This window comes from Rhincodon typus, chromosome 2, assembly GCF_021869965.1.
Source record: "Rhincodon typus isolate 14 chromosome 2, sRhiTyp1.1, whole genome shotgun sequence".
Classification (NCBI taxonomy): Eukaryota; Metazoa; Chordata; class Chondrichthyes; order Orectolobiformes; family Rhincodontidae; genus Rhincodon; species Rhincodon typus.
Window position 1 is genome coordinate 13,478,284 of NC_063333.1, and position 18,538 is coordinate 13,496,821.

An 18,538-nucleotide genomic window follows, 5' to 3' on the forward strand; every position below is an offset into this window, starting at 1 on the left:
TGTGTGCATTAGACAACTGGCAGTTGAGACAGCTCCATAAATAATCTTATCAATTCCTCATCAAACACATCAATTTGTTTGTTTCACTGGGTGGACCTCAATTGGGGATATGCTACTGATATCACAACACAACTAATCTGTACTTACTTGCAATATCTTCCTTGGTAAAAATATAAACATTTACTTTTTAGATTGGGCTGGACCAGGCGTGGGAAGAGTTTCTTGGCTGGATTATTGAGTGCCTTTTTATCATACTCATGCAGTTGTTGTGTTTGGAACACAAATGTTTAATTTTTGCTTTGATTCAGGAGTGATTGCTATTACAAATTGCCATAACATAAATGTAAGTACTAGCAGTCAGGCTCAAAAATTTAAAGGAACATATTTCAAACTTTTTTGAAAAAAGTACATTTTATTGAATTTGTTACAATAGTACAGTTCTCTGAACATCAACGATGAAGAAACAAAATAAAATTAATATTAAAATGCTATGCTAGCATCTAAATGCATGTATAGCTGCAAACAATTATACCCGAGGGAATACACATACACATTCTTCACCTTCCTTTCCCTGCTTTTTAAGTAATCTGTGAGTTTTCTTGAACTTTTAGCTGCTTCCTTAAAGAAATAAGATCTCAACAATCTCCACAATTGACTGCAAGCAGTTCACAGTCTTATGGTACAGGTAACCCCAAAACTAATGTCTGCTCTTCTGAAGCATTTACACTTATTAAGTGTAGCGTTCTTTTTAAGCCAGTTCCTTTTCTATTATAGCCTTTTCTTTCAATGTGCAGTATAGCAGCAGCAAGTGGTTGGATAGCACTCAGTCTCAGTGTTGGTATTACATCACCAACTTGCAATCCATCACTTTATGGAGATTAGACGGTGAGCCACTGCTGTGCAAGCGATGCCTGGAAAAGAGATTTCTCCTTTTTAAGGCAGTGATTTAGTTGGAGAATTGGGAGTTTAGGAAGGGATTTTCTGAGAGTACAAGCAAAGTCATCCATCAATTGTGAAGCACTGGGGGGAATGCAAAATAATCAGGGCTGAGTGGAGCAAAATTTCAAATTCCGGAACAGCTGATTTGAAAGTACACTGATGCACAAGTACAATCTGTGTAAATGGCAGTCAGAATCTAAATTGATACACTTATGTACACGTGCAGCGCATTTCACAGATCTTATAGAGCAGGTTGTATTGAGCAGTTTGGCTGGCGTGAACTCCAATACTATGTGAAACAAGCTGAATTCTTGAAGATGATGTTAAGTCTCAAGTAATATGGATAGTTTCAGTGTATCAACATAACAGTAAGTTATAAAGTATATAATGTTCAAGGTAGGAAGTAATTCCATAAAACATCTTGAAATTGGATTTGATAATTAACTTATTTTTTTTAATTGCAACATAAAACCTGTGATAGGACTACTGACCATTATTAGTCCATTTTATCATGTTTTTTTCTGGTGCCTCCAGTACAATTGTCATTCCACAAGTTTTGCAGTATCAGCCTGATTGCACCAGCATCCAAAATAAAGACACACTTTTGTGGGTTTTCCCCTTCAATCTTGCAAATTATCCTGATGAACGCAAGGTGAGAAATTTTGACAAAGTATCTTTTTTCAGCAATGAAAAAAATTTTGATTAGTCATTTTCTTATAGCATTCTTATTTATCTGGTTTGTATTTCAACATTAACTTTCATTCTTTTCCATTTTTGCAGCTTGCTTGTTGCTTTCTGGTCATCTATTTCCCTTCCTCTTTGCTGAAATTGTCAATCTCAGTATCATTCCCTGTTTGATTCCTCAATGTTGTGAAATAAAGTTACATTATGAACATATACATCTTTATCACATTGTGAAGTTTACTCTGATCTGGAAAATCCTTTGGATTGAAATGATCAGCATGAAGAACTTTTTATAGATTTCAATGAATTCTTTTTTGTTCTTTCTACATATTCTGTGCTTCCATCCAATGCTTTGGGTAAGCAGGAGATTAGAATGGAGAATCATACAAATCCAGGGAAATCTATGCTGAATCAAAAGATAATTTTCTTTTATAAAAAAAGGTTCAAATGGTCTCTCACACTTATTCCAATTTTAGCAGCTATTGTTAAGCACACTGGATCCTGCACAATCTCCTCAGAAAGAAGAGTGGAACTTGGAGCTCTCCTGTTGAAGCAAGTGGAATGGGAGGAGGCAGGTGTCATTGAGTCACAATTTAAAAATTGAGATTCTTTTTGTTGGGTATAGCAAGTTGGATGGATGGAGTCAAGAAAACTAATGAACTATCATCTAACTGAACAGCAGAACAGGCTCGAGGGGTGAATGATCCCTTCCAGTTCTCATACGCCTGAACCCATTAATCACCAGAACTGCCAGGGCAGTGGATGAATTTATATCTTTTTTCCCAAGAAGAGAGTATTTCCCTCAATTGCTAGATTCCTAAAGTTCCCTGTGCCATTTACAATCTTTCACTTGGTTTACAAAGACGATTGACCTGTTCCCAATCTTCTTTAAAACTACATGGTGGGCATTCAGTCATTCAACTAAAGTGGAACAGGGTCAGAGTGTCAAAAATAAATGTCTCATCACCCAATGTTCACAAATGTACTCCTGCAGTATTGATGGCTAATACAAGAACAGCAAACCTGGTTGATTTTCTTCTCATGTAAAGTATCGTTAACAATGTTGGTCTTCCTTTTTGCAGCTCAGTTGAGAATTGGATTAGTCAGCATTGACAGTAGATTGAACCTAGGACTTTGCAGATTTGAATGGCTCTGCTACTGATTGGCTAAATTAATTCATTCATCCACCAAGACATCTTAAAAATAATTTGTTTACGCGACCTATGTTTCAATGGTACTGCAATATACACAGCAGACAACTAAACAAAACAGGAATATATTTTTAAGTTGTTCAAAGACATTACCTTCTTCCCCACACACCACCCATTCATCCCTATGTGCACCTGTGGTTTTGCTAACAGCTATGGGACATTTCCTCATTATTTAAAATGCCTATGAGGTATCATGGCCTTTTACTGAGCATAACTGCTCTTACTTCTGCAACACACCTCATATTTACAGCTGGTATAATAAACTACAGGGCAGCCAGTTAGACTTAAAAGTAAGATGCCATTGAGTTTCTGGGAAGAGTGATAAACTGTAATGATCGTAACTCCTCTACTTGCTGAGCTCTTGTAAGTCCGTGGAATCTTGTGGGTTTCTGTGCAACTCCCTGCAAATGAAAGAATATGTGGAACTCAGACACAAATTGTCATGTCAACGCATTAATTAGCTTCTTGTTGCAGAATAAGAAACAATTGGTAAAATTATATAAGTGAGCATATTGTCTAACAAAACTATGCAGGCACTAACTCCATCTCATTTCAAAACTCTCTTCTTCAATGTGGACAACATTGATGTCAGTTATTTGAAGATATGGCCTTGAACGTTTAGACCTCCACAATGTAATACATTATGTCACCATGCAACAACGAAGGTTAGCAGTAATAGGGAACCTTGAAGCCCAATGGTATCAATGTGGATTTCACAAGCTTCAAAATCTCCCCTCCCCCTACCGCATCCGAAAACCAGTCCAGCTCGTCCCCGCCTCCCTAACCTGTTCTTCCTCCCACCTATCCCCTCCTCCCACCTCAAGCTGCACCCCCATCTCCTACCGACTAACCTCATCCCGCCCCCTTGACCTGTCCGTCCTCCCTGGACTGACCTATCCCCTCCCTAACTCCCCACCTACACTCACCTTTACTGGCTCCATCCCCGCCTCTTCGACCTGTCTGTTTCCTCTCCACCTATCCTCTCCTCTATCCGCCTCCCCCTCTCTCCCTATTTATTTCAGAACCCCCTTCCCCTCCCCCATTTCTGATGAAGGATCTAGGCCTGAACCATCAGACTTTCTGCTCCTATGATGCTGCTTGGCCTGCTGTGTTCGTCCAGCTCTGCACCTTGTTGTCTCTTAGCAGTAATAGTATTGCTTTATGAAAGATACTCAAAGAAATTTCACAGAATCACATTATTTTTACAGTGCAGAATGAGGCCAGTTGGCCCCTTATGCCTGCACAAGCTCTCAGTTTGAGCAATTCACCTGTTGCCATTCTCCCATTTTCCCCTGTAACCCCAAACATCCTTCCTTTTCAAATAATAGTCCAATTTGCTTTTGAATGCCTCAGTTGAACTTGTCTTCACCACACACAGCCAGTGCATTCCAGATCTTAACCACTTGCTGCAATAAAATGTGTTTCTTTATATAATTTGTTTCTTTTGCTAGTTATTTCTATTCTGTGCTGTATTCTTGATCCTTTCATAATTTTGAACATTTTCTTGTTATTCCCCAAGTCCAAACCCCTCATGACTCTGAGTACCACTAAAACGTCCCTTCTCGGCCTTCTGCCCTCCAAGGAACAGTTCCAACTTCTCTCACTTATCCTCATAACTGAACTTCCTCATCCCTAGAATCATTCTTGAGTCTTTTCTATAGTCTCCATATTGTCTTTACATCCTTGCAGATATGCTATGTCAAGAACTGTACATAATACTCTAGGTTGAACTGGTGTCTTATAGAAATTTAATATCACCTCCTTGCTCTTGTTCTCTGTGCCCTTTTTAACAGAATGCAGGACACTGTATGCTTTATTAACTGATCTCTCAACCTATCCTAACGTCTTCAATGATATATCCATGGTCTCTCTGCTTTTGCATCTCCTTTAGAATTTTATATTTTGTCTCCATGTTCTTCTTACCAAAATGAATAACTTCACATTTCTCCACACTGAATGCCATCTGGCACCTGCCTTGCCCATTCCACTAACTTATGTCCTTTTGAAGTTCCATACCATCCTCCTCTCTGTTCACAATGCTTCAGAATTTCGCATCATCTGCAAACATGCAAATTGTGCCCTGTACATCAAGATCTAAGTCATCAATATATATCAGGAAAAGCAAGAGTCTCAATACTGATCCCTGGCAACACCACTGTAAACCTTCCTTCAGCCTGAAAACACTCATTAAACATTACTCTGTTACCTGTCACTCAGCCAATTCTCTACCCATGTTGCTGTTGTTCCTTTAATTCCATGAACTACAACTTTGCTTATTGGGATGTCAAATATGTTTTGGAAGTCCATATACACCACACCAACAGTACTACCCTCATCAACCCTGTCTGTAACCTCAAAAATCTCCAGCTAGTTAATAAAACACCACTTTTCCTTAGGAAATCCATATTAAAATTTCCTTAATTAACCCAGATTGTTAACTAACTCAACATGTGCCAGCCTCTCCAAACTCTCATGGCACATTTCCGATCCACTAATAGGACACTTATGCAGTTAAATGAATCTCAAGCCACACCAACAGCTATAATTTTAATACTGCTACAAGGACACTGTGTGAATAGGGACATACACCCACTCATGGATTGAACCACCTTGTATCTTTAGGCTCTTTGCTCGATGTCATAGCATTCACACACTGAGTCTCCCTGGCTGCTCACAGCATCTTTTTGCACTTTGCCACTTAGGACAGACCAGGTTCATATTATTACTGTCTTGCTGTGCCATTTAATACAGAAACAAAGCCAGGAGTTTATCATCGGTGTCAGCAGATCTTAGTCAAGGGGGACAGGCTTCACTCAGAGGATTCCCAGCACAGTGAATCAAGGGCAACCTGAAACCAGTCCAGGGCATTTTTAAGGGCAGTCAGAGTCAGGATCCTCTCCACATAATGCGCGAGGAGCAAAATGATAGGCAGCACACTACCTGTCTTGACTCGCTCTGACCTATTTTGGGCTGTTTTCCTCCCAGAATAAGAGAGTGGCAAGTATTTTATTCACTTGTGGGACATGGACATCACTGGCTGTCCAGCATGTACTGCCCGTGCCTAGTTATCCTTGAGAAGGTGGAGGGAGCTGCCTCATTGAACCACTGCAGTCCAAGTGCTATAAGAAGACCCACAATGCCCTGAGGGAGGAAACTCCAGGATTCTGACCCAGTGACACAGAAGGAACAATGATATATTTCCAAGCCAGGATGATGTATAGTGAGGGCAACTTGCAGGTAGTGATGCCTCCATATATCTGCTGCCCTTATCCATCTAGATGGAGGTAGTTGTGGCTTTGAAAGGTGCCAAGGATATTTGACGAATGCCTGCAGTGTATCTTGTAGATAGTTATCACTGCTGTGATGTTAAAGGAGATGAAAGTGGGTGGCACAGCTGTTACTTTTGGTGTGGATAGGGCACGTGAATTGTCAGGGCAGAGGGAATGCTGGGTTAGTGAGGTCATGGGTTGCAAGGGTGATGGTGAATGGGTTGAATGTTGTAGGCAGTAGTGAGAGCGGTAGAGCACGATCCTTTGTGGAAAATTGGTACAGTGGCTGAGAGAGTGAATGTGAGGTGACATAGAGAAGCTGGTGGCATGTACGTTGGCAGAGTGGAGAAGGTCACTAATCTTTTCCTACATTGCTGTACATTCCTCCACACAGCTGAGACTGTGTTAAATGGAGTGGCAACTTCAGACCAGGCTGGCATGGATTGGTGTTGTAGCCTCCACGACAGGCTCTGGAGAAACAGCAAGTCCTGCCTGAGCACCACCTCATCCAACAGGACCTCCAGGGCAGGTGATGGCCTATTGGTCTTATCCTACTGCTAGACTATTAATCCAAAGACCCAGCTCATATTCTGTGGACTTGGGCTCGAACCCCATCATGGCAGAATTGAATTCAATTATAATCGGGAATTAAGAGTTTAATGACGACCATGAATCCATTGCTGATTGTCAGGAAAAACCCATCTGGTTTACTAATGTCTTTGGGGAAGGAAATCTGCCATCCTTACCTGGTCTGGCTTACATGTGATTGCAGACCCACACCAAGGTGGTTGACTCATAATTGCCCTGGACAAATTAGGGATGGGCAAAAAATGTTAGCCCAACCAGCGATCCCCATTGTAGAGAGAATTGTTTTCTAATGGTGACAGTAGAAACTGTTATTCGGCATTACTGGGAAACCAACAGACACAATCTTCCATGAACTCAGGAACCTGATATCATAATTGTGGGAGGTGGGTGGAATGGCTAAAAGATCATGAGCCTCCTGGCAATGGGATCCAGGAATTCCATTTCCAGGTCAATCCTGTGTCAGGGGAATATTACAGTCCTACCATTCTCTGCTGCTATTATTTAAGTTCACCACCCAGCTGTGCAACCGGCCTCCCTTTAGTGGGGAAACGCTGCGGGAGGCCTACCTGTTGCTGGCACAAATGCTTTATTCCTTCAACCAATGCTGTTGTGTGACTCATTAATCAGGTCAACTGCATTCCGGCTGCTGCCGCCACCCCAGAAGATGTCATGTTCGTGAAAAAGCCACTGGAAAAACTGTGAGCTGTCGGCAACATGTCAGCCAACCAGCAACACTCCTACTAACCCTATCGCAGGTGCGAATGTCCCACTTCACATGTCAGAGAGGTGATGGCCTAGTGTATTAATCGCTGGACTGTTAATCCAGAGACCCAGATAATATTCTGCGGACTTGGGTTCGAATCCCGCCACGGCAGATGGTGGAATTTGAACTCAATAAAATATCTGGAATTAAGACTCTAATGATGACCATGAATTGACTGTTGATTGTTGGGGAAAAACCCATCTGGTTCACTAATATCAGAATGGGCAATAAATGTTGCCTCATCTCATTAATGAATAAAGAAAAAAAAAACACCTTTGGTATAAAAGTGTAAATATCTGATTTTAATACATGGTAACTTTGAAAGGAGTGAGGTGATGGCTTCCTTGTATTACCACTGGACTTGTAGGCCAGAGAGCCAGGAAATATTCTGGGGCGGAGTGCTGGGCAGGTCAAAAATCGCACCACAGCAAATAATGGAATTTGAATTCAATTCTTTAAAAATCCTGGAATTACAAGTCTAATGATGACCATGAATCCACTGTCAATAGTCAAAAATCCATCTAGTTCACTAATGCCCTTCAGGAAGGGAAACCCTTACTTGGTCTGGACTACATGCAACTCCAGACCCATGGAAATGTGCTGCCTCTTTACTATCCCTCTGAAATGACCTACCAAGTTAACCAGTTGTATCAAACCGCAATAAAACTTCAAAAAGGAGGGAAATCAGATGGACCACCTAACATTGACGTAGAAAACAACAACAGCAAAAACACAGCCCTGTCAACTCTGCTAAATCCTCCTTCCTAACATCTGGGGTCTAGTACCAAAATTGGGACAGCTGTCTCAAAGACTAGTCAAACAACAGCCTGACAGTCATACCCATGGAATCTCATCTCACAGACAATGTCCCAGACATTACAATCACCATCCCTGGGATAAGTCCTGTCCCAAAGGCAGGACAAATCTAGCTGAGATGGCACCATAGTGGGATACAGCCAGGAGGGAGTGGTACCAAGAGCCCTCAGCATTAACTCTGGCCATATGAGCAGGTGGTGAGGGTACCAACTATAGAGGGAAAAACACATCTGACCTGATTCCCACCAACCTGCTGGCTGCAGATGCGTCTGTCTGTGGCAGTATTGCTAACAGTAACCACCACACCATCCTTATGGAAAGGAAATTTCACCTTCACACTGTAACACCCTGGTGTTGTGTGGCTCTGATCATATGTAGCAACACGGGCAAGGGAACCTCCTGCTGATTACCATATACCACGTTCCAATCCCCTGCCCTTGGCTGATGAATCAGTTTTGGTCCATGTTCAACACGACCTGGAGGAAGCACAGGGTTTGGTGGTGGTGGTTGGCAAGGGCATAAAAAGTGTACTCAATTGAGGGACTTCAATGTCTATCACTAAGAATGGCTTAGCTGAACTGAGCTGGTTATGTTGTTAAGGACAGACCAGGTCTGCAGCAGGTGGTGAGGAAACCAACTCGAAGGAAAAAACATACCAGACCTCATCCTCACATCTGCTGGCTGCAGATGCACCTGTCCATGGCAGTACTGGTAAGAGTGACCAGCACACAGTCCTTTGAGACAAAGCGCCACCTTCACACTGATAACACCTTTGGTGTTGTGTGGCTCTGAACGGATATAGCAACCAGTGTACCTTCGAATGTTCCTTCCGGTTGCGGGATGGGAGTTGGTGGGGTTCTCCAAGGTTGGGTGGCAGCAACTTCTAGAACTGGAAGCCAATGCCGTGATTGGCGTGCTGACACTGATCGCCAGGCAGTGCATCTTACAGCAGCTACACATGAAAAAAAATGGGGAACATTCTCTTCCTCTCCAACAGCTTTGTTTGCATCTTGTTTACTCTGCTCTTAGTAGAGATGACCCATTCTCTCCCTTTTACACCACAGTTTACATCCATTTTACAGCTATTTCTCATTCACTCTTTTGTCTTTGTGCAGAGGCCCGGCGCAAATCTGTTCCCTTTGCCACTCTTCTAAAAAGCATTTAAAAAAAAAAAACACATTTTCCACCCCTTTTCAGTTCTGAAGAATTGTACTAGACTCCACACAGATACTGCCAGAGCTGCCGAGTTTCTCCAGCACTTTGTTTTTACTTCAGATTTCCAGCATCTGCAGTACTTTGTTTTTATATGAACAGTTCAGAAGACTAATGCTCAAGAAATTGCCATGCCCATAGCTAAGCTGTTTCAGTACAGCTACAACATTGGCATCTATCAAAAACAAAGAAAATTGCCCAGGTGCTTTTTTCTTTTAAACAAACACAAAGTAGGGCAAATCCAACCCAATACATCACTGTCCCATCAGTCTACTCGGTCATCAGTAAAGTGATGGAAGGTGTCACCAACAGTGCTTATGAAGCATCATTTTTGCAGCAATAACCTGGTCACTGAATATCCTGATTAAGTTCCACCACTGCCACTTTGCTCCAGACCTCATCACAGCCTTGGTTAAAGTTGGACAAGAGCTGAATTCCAGAGGTCTCGTAAGAGTGATAGCCCTTGATACCAAGGCCACATTTGACCAAGTGTGGTGTCAAGAAGCCCTAGTAAGTTGGAGTCGATGATAAATTAGGGGATAAACTGTCCACTTGTTGTGAGTTATACCTAGCACGTAGGAAGATGGCTATGGTTGTTAGAGGTCAGTCATCTCAGCAGGAGTTCCTCAGGGTAGTGCCCTAGGCCCAATCATTTTTAATTGCTTCAATTACCTTCCCGCTATAAGGTCAGATGACTGCACAAGCGTTCAGCACCATTTGCAACTCCTCAGACACTTATGAATTCCATGTCCAAATGCAGCAAAATTTGGACAATATCCAGACTTGGGCTGATATAAGTGGCAAGTAACATTCTTACCATACAAGTGCCAGACAATGATCAACCCTAACGAGATAGAATCTTACAACTGCCCCCTGATAATCAATGGTATCACCATAACTGAATCTGCCTCTACCAACATCCTAGGGGTCACCAGAAACTAAAGTGGTCTAGCCATATAATTACTGTGGCCACAAGAGCAGGTCAGAGGCTCCGAATCATGCAGTGATATACTGACCTCCTGACTCCCCAAAGCCTGTCCATCATCCACAAAGGTAAAGTCAGGAGTGTGATGGAATACTCCCCACTTGCCTGGATGAGGGTAGTCCCAACAAGAATCTTGACACCATCCAAACAAAGCACCCAACTGATTGGCACCACATCCAAACATTCACTCTCTCCACCAACTATGCTCAGTGGCAATAGTGAGTACCATCTGCAAGATGCATTGCAAGACTCCTTAAACAGCACCATTCCAAGCTCACAACCACCCCATCTAGAAAAACAAGGGCAGCATGGGAATACTATTACATGCAAGCTTCTCTCCAAGCCACTCAGCATTCAAGCCTGAAAACATATTGCTGTTTCTTCAGTGTCACTTGGTCAAAATCCTGGCACTTCATTGCTGATGACATTGTAGGTCTACCTACACCAAATGGACTGGAGTGATTCAAGAAGGTAACTCACTGCCACCTTCTCAAGGACAACAGAGATAGGCAAAATGTGTAGCGCATTTGATGCCCAGCCAGTGACGCACACACCCAACAAATTAAAAATATGGTTACTTTCAACTTAATCTAAAAATATCCCTATGGCCACAAAGTTCCCTCAATTTCCCTACCAACTCTTGAATCAATGGTTTACAGGTTTATCGATCAGTGCGTAAGACTAACTACAGACTATAGGGATGCAGGCTATGCCACTTGTGAATTTGGTCATCACTCTGCACCCTGCACTTTCAGTGCCAGTTTCAGGATAGAAATCCACGTGTTGGTTTATTTACCCACATCTGTCCTGGAAAGTCAGGGGAAATAAGACCAATCATTTGGCTCCCACACCCTCCTTGACTGAAATCACCTAATTATCTATGGACCCAGCATCGAGACTAGCAAGCCTCCTTGCCCGTATGTCTCAGCATCTCATTGCCTTAACCGGGGAGCAATCAACAGAGCTTCTTGAAGTCTGACTTAAAACTGAAAAGCTTTTATCAAATATAAAATACTTACAGATTATTAGCAGACACTTGGCCTGTCATTGACTTTTGTTGCTAAATGAAGGACAATACTTCAAGGCACGAGCTCGTCCAGTCACACGAGCAACAGCTAACAACATATTAAATGAGGTCTGTTCATTATCTTGCACTGTCAGGAGTTGTTTTTTCCGGTCTGCTAATTGCAAGCAGTCTGGCTTGCCCTGTTAGCTGCCTTAAAGCACTTAACGCATTCTTAATAGATTTTCTGAACTTCACAATAATAGTTTATTTACCATTTTAAAAATTGAATTTCTAAAATATCTATCAGCTTGGTAATGACCTACCGCCATAGTTGGTTCTGAAGACTGCATCTGCTTGGGTTCTTCGTGTGCAGGTATAGATGGCTGTAACATTTGCAAGACGTAGGAGTCTGATTTCTGGTTGTACCTATTAGTGATGATATTCTATTCAATTATAAATTGTTCAATTATTCAATTGCTTATGGCTGGCTGTGAAAAGCCTGTATCAAATGGATCAGGTGCGGTCTCAATCCAGCTTGTGGTGTGTGCACTTACACAGGGCTATTGGCATGGGAAATAAAAACATTATGCTGGCGCAGACGGTTCTCCTTCTGAGGCTGGTGTCAAGGCACATAGTTGGCTAGTAATTTGTCAGGACCCACTGAATAACACAGTCATGGCATTGTCCGAGTTAACTGGCCAATCCTTCCTGGCACACCATGATAGGGCAAGTATTTAATATGGCCATGTTTTGTGAGCAGATGTCTGTTGTCACTAAATCATACACCAATGTCCCTTGTAACAACAGCTGCACTACTTGGCTACATTTCAAGTCTAACAAATGCAATGTGCATCACTCAAATGTTTTTATATCGACTGCTGAAGCAAACAACAACCAATAAACCAAAGCATCCAAGCACTGCAGAGTTTGGTAGGTGAAAGGGATTGTTCATAATATTCACTCCTGTGCTTTAGGGTCAAAAGAAATGGTCAGTAAAACGAAGCAAAACTGCCTTGTCTGGTCACTGTACCCACGCACTAGTGGAAGTCCAGTCTGTTCATCTGCCTTTAAATGATTCATCAGTCAAGACGGACTGAACCAGCTCTGCTCCTTTGCCCTTAGGCAAAAGGTTTCTTTCTTTCAGGTCTTCGAGCAAGTTGCTGATGCCTCTCCATTTCTTGACCACTCGACGTTCCCTTTGCCTGCTGATTCTTATTTGTTGACGGAGGTAGTCCACTTCATCTTGCAACTGGAATACCTTCCTCTTGGCCACAACAGGATTGGCCAAACAATAACTATGTTCTTGGAAAACTTCCGTACTGCTGGTGGTGCAAGGACTAGTGCTGGTGCTAGTGCTAGTAGTCCGAGTGCTAGTACCAGTAGTCCTAGTGTTCGTGCCAGTACTACTGCTAGACTTGGATGGGTCCTGCTGGTTACTGATACCCGCAGAGGTCAGAGGGGTTTTCCTGGATACTAATTTCTGTAAAACATAATACACAAAACTAATGTTATGACATCCAGATGTTGTTGGTGGCGGGGGGGAGGAATAAGGGTACTATTAACTACAGTAGGGTCAGCTATCCAAGAGCATTTAAATCGGTATTTTATGGACAGGATATAGTGAGCAGCAGCCCTAACTAATTACTACATTTCTATCACGGTGTACTGAGGCGGCTTGTAGTGACCTGACTGTGTATTGGAGTCCACTGCTCAATCAAGTCAATTCCTCACTGAAATGGGGACCCAGTTTTGAAGCCTGCCAGTGACTGTTTGATATTAGCTTCTCTTCCACCCACACTGCTTTCCTTTTCTCCTTTCTCGCCACAACCACATGCGATTATTGGCCCAAGTACAGAATACACCTTGCTGTTAAGTTTTAATTATAATGGTGGGTGGGGTTGGAGGTGGGTGAAGGAGGAATGAGATGGCGTGTGAAAGACAGAAAGAGAGAGAGAGACAGACAGAGACAGAGGGAAGCAAGGGGATGCAGCAGGGAGATGGATGGAGCTCAAAATCCACCCAGATATACCATAGACACAGTAACTGGGTTCATAATCTCTGGTGTTTTGGGGTCATCTCACTGAAACATGCAAGATTCTGAAAGCAGTACAGAAATTGAGAGGTTGTTCTCCCCGCCCCAGGCTGGGAAATCTAGGAGGGCAGTCTGAGGATAAAAGGCTGGTCATTGAGGACTGAGAGGTGAAGAAACCTCCTCACTCAGAAGCTTATGAACCTCTGAAATTTTCTGCCTCAGGACTACGGCTATGCCTTCAGCCTTAAACATAGGATGAATTAGACAGGAAGTTGTGGGATATGGGTAGTGGGCAGAAGAGTGGAAATGAAGCTGAAGGTGAATTCAAGGAGCCACATAGTCTATTCTTGCTGCTATTTCGTAGCTTTACAACTGGCACGTGGCTTTTATAGCACATCACTACCAAGATCCTGGCCTTACGTTTTGCATGTGTGGTGGGAAGTCAAATATTGTAGGGACAGCATCTTCTCGCAGGCGCCTAGTTTGTCCTGTGCGGTCAAAGCACGTTTGCTCAAAATGTTTCGAACAAAGGAAGGTGTGTTTGCTTGGCTTGAAGTTTTCACGTCGAACAAGCCGTATCCATTCTGTCCGTCTCCAAGGGTTAGAGGGAAACCTTAAAATAAAACAAAAACACAGAAAATAGATTTCTTTCCCTGGTATACCTGAACATGCAAACTTTTCAAAAATGCAATTCTTTTAAAATGAGGGGCTTTGATAAGAATGGAAATAGAGAAATTGTTTCTGCTGGTGGGACGGTTAGTAAGCAGACAGCACAGATTTTAGGCAATTAGTAGAAGTAGAGTAGGTAGTTTCTTTTAAAAGTACAGCAAATTGTTGTGATCTGAAATACACAGCAAGACTTAAAGAAACAGTTTCAATAGCAATTTTCAAAAAACTGAAAGAAAAGTTACTGGACATGAAACGTTAATTCTGTTTCTCTGTCCACAGATGGTGCCAGACATGCTAAATTTCTCCAACACTTTATATTTTTATTTCAGTTTTCCAGAATCTGTGGGTTTTTTTAATTTCACAAAGTGAACTGGAGCGTGATATAGCTACATAACAAAAGTATGAAAAAAAAATTAGGGGGAGTGGGGAAGACGGACGGGTGGGGATCAGGGAAGAGGGATGGAGGTAGTGGGGGGGCGAGAAGCAGGACGATCAGAGGTGTGACAGGAGGTGAAGTGCGGGGTGGGGGTGTTGGGGGAAGGCGCGATATACCACTCTTGTTCTGCTTCCCGCACCTTTCGGTCCGTACCAGCACCTACCGGAAGTGATTATGCCACGGCGCGCGCACCGTGGACTGTACTTCCGGCTGCACCACCCCACCCTCCACCCCCCACGACACACCGTCAGCTCCCCCTCCCCCCACCATCCATATCGGAAAGTGTCAGAGCCAAAAAAAATTAATATGCCGCATGCGGCGGCAGCGGCAGCAGCAACAGACTTCAATCCCCTGACTGCCAGGTAGGCCCCGCACTGTCACTTCGCACGACTTATAACTCTTGACGAAGAAGAAAATGGGATGGGGGTAAAAATCACAAAATAAATAAACCGCCCTCCTCACTCCTAGGCCGCAGGCGGCCGCCGCCATGGGAACGCCGCTCGAGTTAAACAGGCCGCAGGCCAGTGCTCAGCCGTCATGGGGCGGGCGGGGGGAGACACCAGCCCCCTTCCTCCTTAACCCGGGAAAGCACGGTCACTCTCCTCACCTACCTGTGGAAGCTGGTGTTGGTGTTTTTCCTGTACACCGCTGTACATCCGTAGGCCGCGCAGCTGGTTGGCATCTTACCGAGACGTCTACTTTCAAAGACGATGACCACCGTCACCTTCCTCTTTTCGTCCTTACACCTGACACACACACACACACACGCAACACAAGCAAAGGAAATGGTGGCTGAAAAACGTGAACGATTCCTTGGGCCGCCCGGACTCTTTGCCTCGCCACCACCAAATCCTTTACTAAGATGGCAGATGTGTGAGTAGTTTTGCTCCTGAGGGGCAGGCAGAAAGAGAAAGGGGGAGGAACGATCACGTATCAACGCGTGGCGTCAAAACACACGTCTTCTCTCCATCGCTTCCTTTCTCCCCTCCCCGCTCCAGTGGGAGGAACTTTTGAACGTTCTCATCTGTTGTCATTTGCTATTTTAATGCCCTCCTTACCCAAAGCACCCGGGCAGACGAAATGAAAGGCAGCTGGTACTAAATTTAGACGTAAACTGGAACCAGCCCCCGCAGCTAGTTTCGAAAGTTAAAAAAAAGTTACTGCGGTGAAGTTGACTTTCAGCTCGCCTGTTTGTGTGTGTTGGGAATCAGTCTTTTAAGGCTGATGTCAGAAGTCAGACTCTATTCCCGGCTCATGTGAATGTAGCTTCTGAGTTCGTCATGTATGCTGATCAACCCAACTTAAATATATTTATCAACAAAAAGGCAATCTTTCAGAAAATCACTCAGCATTAACCCATATGGCTATATACTATGTGCTGACTGGTGGATTAACATCATTGCTTTATGCTTTAAGCATTTTATTATTCTCAGTAGCCATTTTAAGCTCAAACAGATAAGAACACAGAACAGTACAACTCAGCATAGCCCACCATCTCTGTGCCAACTATGACGCCATTCTAAATTAATTCCCTGCAGGTGGTACATATCCCTCTATTCCGGTTCTGAGGAAGGGTCGCTGGACCCGAAATGTTAACTCTGATGATTTTTTCTTCACAGATGCTGCCAGACCTGCTGAGCATTTCCAGCAACTTCTGTTTTTGTTCCCTCTATTTCCTGTTCTGTCAAAATGCCTCTTAAACATTGCTATCGTATTGGCTTCTCCCAACTCCTCTGGCAAATGTGTTCCAAGCCCCTACCACCTCTTTAAAAAAAACTTGATTCACACATCTCCTTTATACTTTCCCCCATTAAACCTGTGCCTCCTAGTATTTGATATTTTTGCCCTTGGAAAAAGACTCTAACTATCCATCCTATCCATGCATCTTATAATTTTATATACTTGTATCAGATTGTCCTTAAGCCTCCGAAGCTCCAGGGAAAACAATCTGAATTTGTCTGAACTCTCCTTACAGCTAATACACTCCAGTTGAGGCAACATCCTGGTAAACCTCTTTTGCATCCTCTCCAAGTCTCCACCTCCTTCCTATAGTGTGGCGATCAGAGCTGTATGTTATATTTCAAATGTGGCCTGTACAGCTGCAATGACTTGCCAGTTTTTATACTCTGTACCCTGAGCAATGAAGGCAAACGTGCCATATGCCTACTTGACTATCTAATGGAGGTGACCAAACACGCGGATGAAGGTAGAGCAGTGGATGTGGTATACATGGATTTAACTAAGACGTTTGATAAGGTTCCCCATGGTATGCTCATCAGAAGGTAAGGAGGCATGGGATAGGGGGAAATATGGCAGATTGGATTCAGAATTGGCTGACCCTTAGAAGACAAAGGGTGGTAGTGGACGGAAAATATTCAACATGGTACTCAGTTACGAGTGGTGTACCACAAGGATCTGTTCTGGGTCCTCTTCTATTTGTGATTTTTGTAAATGATTTGGATGAAGGAGTGGAAGGGTGGATTAGTAAGTTCGCGGATGATACGAAGGTGGGTCGCGTTGTGGACAGTGCGGAGGGCTGTTCTAGGTTACAAAGGGACATTGCTGGACTGAGAAGTGGCAGATGGAATTTAACCTTGAAAAGTGTGAGGTGATTCATTTTGGAAGGACAAACTTGAAAGCAGAATACAGGGTTAACGGAAAGATTCTTGGCAGTGTGGAAGAGCAGAGGGATCTTGGGGTTCATGTCCACAGTTCTCTGAAAGCTGCCACCCAGGTGGATGGAGTTGTTAAGAAGGCGTATGGTGTGGTAGCTTTCATTAATAGAAGGATTGAGTTCAAGAGCTGTGAAGTTATGCTGCAGCTATACAAAAGCCTGGTTCGGCCACATCTGGAGTATTGTGTCCAGTTCTGGTCACCTCATTACAGGAAAGATGTGGAAGCGTTGGAAAAGGTGCAGAGGAGATTTACCAGGATGTTGCCTGGAATGGAGGGAAGGTCTTACGAGGAAAGGTTGAGAGAGCTAGGGCTTTTCTCTTTAGAACGACGAAGGATGAGAGGTGACTTGATAGAGGTGTACAAGATGATCAGAAGCATAGATAGAGTGGATAGCCAGAGACTTTTTCCTAGGGTGGAGGTTGCTATTACGATGGTGCATAGTTTTAAAGTGAGTGGAGGTAGATATAGGGGAGACGTCAGAGGTAGGTTCTTTACTCAGAGAGTGGTAGGAGCGTGGAATGCATTGCCGGAGTGGAGTCGGCCTCATTAGGGGCATTTAAGCAGCTATTAGATAGGCATATGGATGATAGTATAAGGTAGGGGTGGAGGTTAGATAGACCTTAGGATTAGGGTAAAAGTTCGGCACAACATCGTGGGCCGAAGGGCCTGTACTGTGCTGTACTGTTCTATGTTTATGTACTTGCCACTTTCAGGAAACTGTACATCTGTATGCTAGATGCCTCCATATGTTAATGCTTCTAAGATTTCTGCAATCTCCAAGTATTCACTCCCTCCACCACCGGCGCTCAGTAGCAGCAGTATGTACTATCTACAAGATGCACTGCAGAAATTCACCAAAGATCCTCAGACAGCACCTTCCAAACCCACGACCACTTCCATCTAGAAGGACAAGGGCAGCAGGTATATGGGAACACCATCACCTCCAAGTTCCCCTCCAAGTCACTCACCATCCTGACTTGGAAATATATCGCTGGCTCAAAATCCTGGAATTCCCTCCCTAACAGCAGTGGTTCAAGAAGGCAGCCCACCACCACCTTCTCAAGGGCAACTAGGGATGGGCAAGAAATGCTGGCCAGTCAGCGACACCCACATCCCTCAAATGAATAAAAAAATTTACTGTATACATCCCTGCTGCATTAGACCTTCCAAGATGCATCACCTCACATTAAATTTCCATCTGCCATTTCTAATTGATCTGTATCCTGTTACATTCTTTGACAACATTCCTCAC

At 43.4% G+C, this 18,538-nt stretch overlaps 1 protein-coding gene and 1 long non-coding RNA gene across 3 annotated transcripts in view; one reads left to right on the forward strand and one right to left on the reverse strand.

Moving 5' to 3' along the window:
• Window positions 1-366: 366 nt before the first annotated feature.
• LOC109912996 (THAP domain-containing protein 2-like) lies at window positions 367-15,691 on the reverse strand. The gene is made up of 4 exons (XM_020512458.2): window positions 15,222-15,691; window positions 13,926-14,118; window positions 11,797-12,953; window positions 367-3,235 (listed from the first exon to the last, which is right to left on the reverse strand). Exons 1-3 carry the CDS (start codon window positions 15,290-15,292, stop codon window positions 12,531-12,533), a joined length of 687 nt encoding a protein of 228 aa, XP_020368047.1. The 5' UTR covers window positions 15,293-15,691; the 3' UTR covers window positions 367-3,235; window positions 11,797-12,530.
• The window catches only part of LOC125485995, a 48,667-nt gene continuing 45,000 nt past the window's right edge, over window positions 14,872-18,538 (forward strand). The window contains exon 1 of one of the 2 annotated variants that reach the window (XR_007264701.1): window positions 14,872-14,972. This is a non-coding gene — a long non-coding RNA (uncharacterized LOC125485995). The remainder of the gene's footprint in view (window positions 14,973-18,538) is intronic. The other variant, XR_007264700.1, reaches the window with a different exon arrangement.

Excerpts from the sequence above, each read along its gene's own strand:
- LOC109912996 (XM_020512458.2), bottom strand. The coding sequence starts at position 15,292 with ATGCCAACCAGCTGCGCGGCCTACGGATGTACAGCGGTGTACAGGAAA. Across the intron at positions 14,119-15,221 it reads ACCAACACCAGCTTCCACAG|GTTTCCCTCTAACCCTTGGA; the intron begins GTAGGTGAGGAG and ends TTTTATTTTAAG. Across the intron at positions 12,954-13,925 it reads TCCCACCACACATGCAAAAC|AAATTAGTATCCAGGAAAAC; the intron begins GTAAGGCCAGGA and ends TATGTTTTACAG.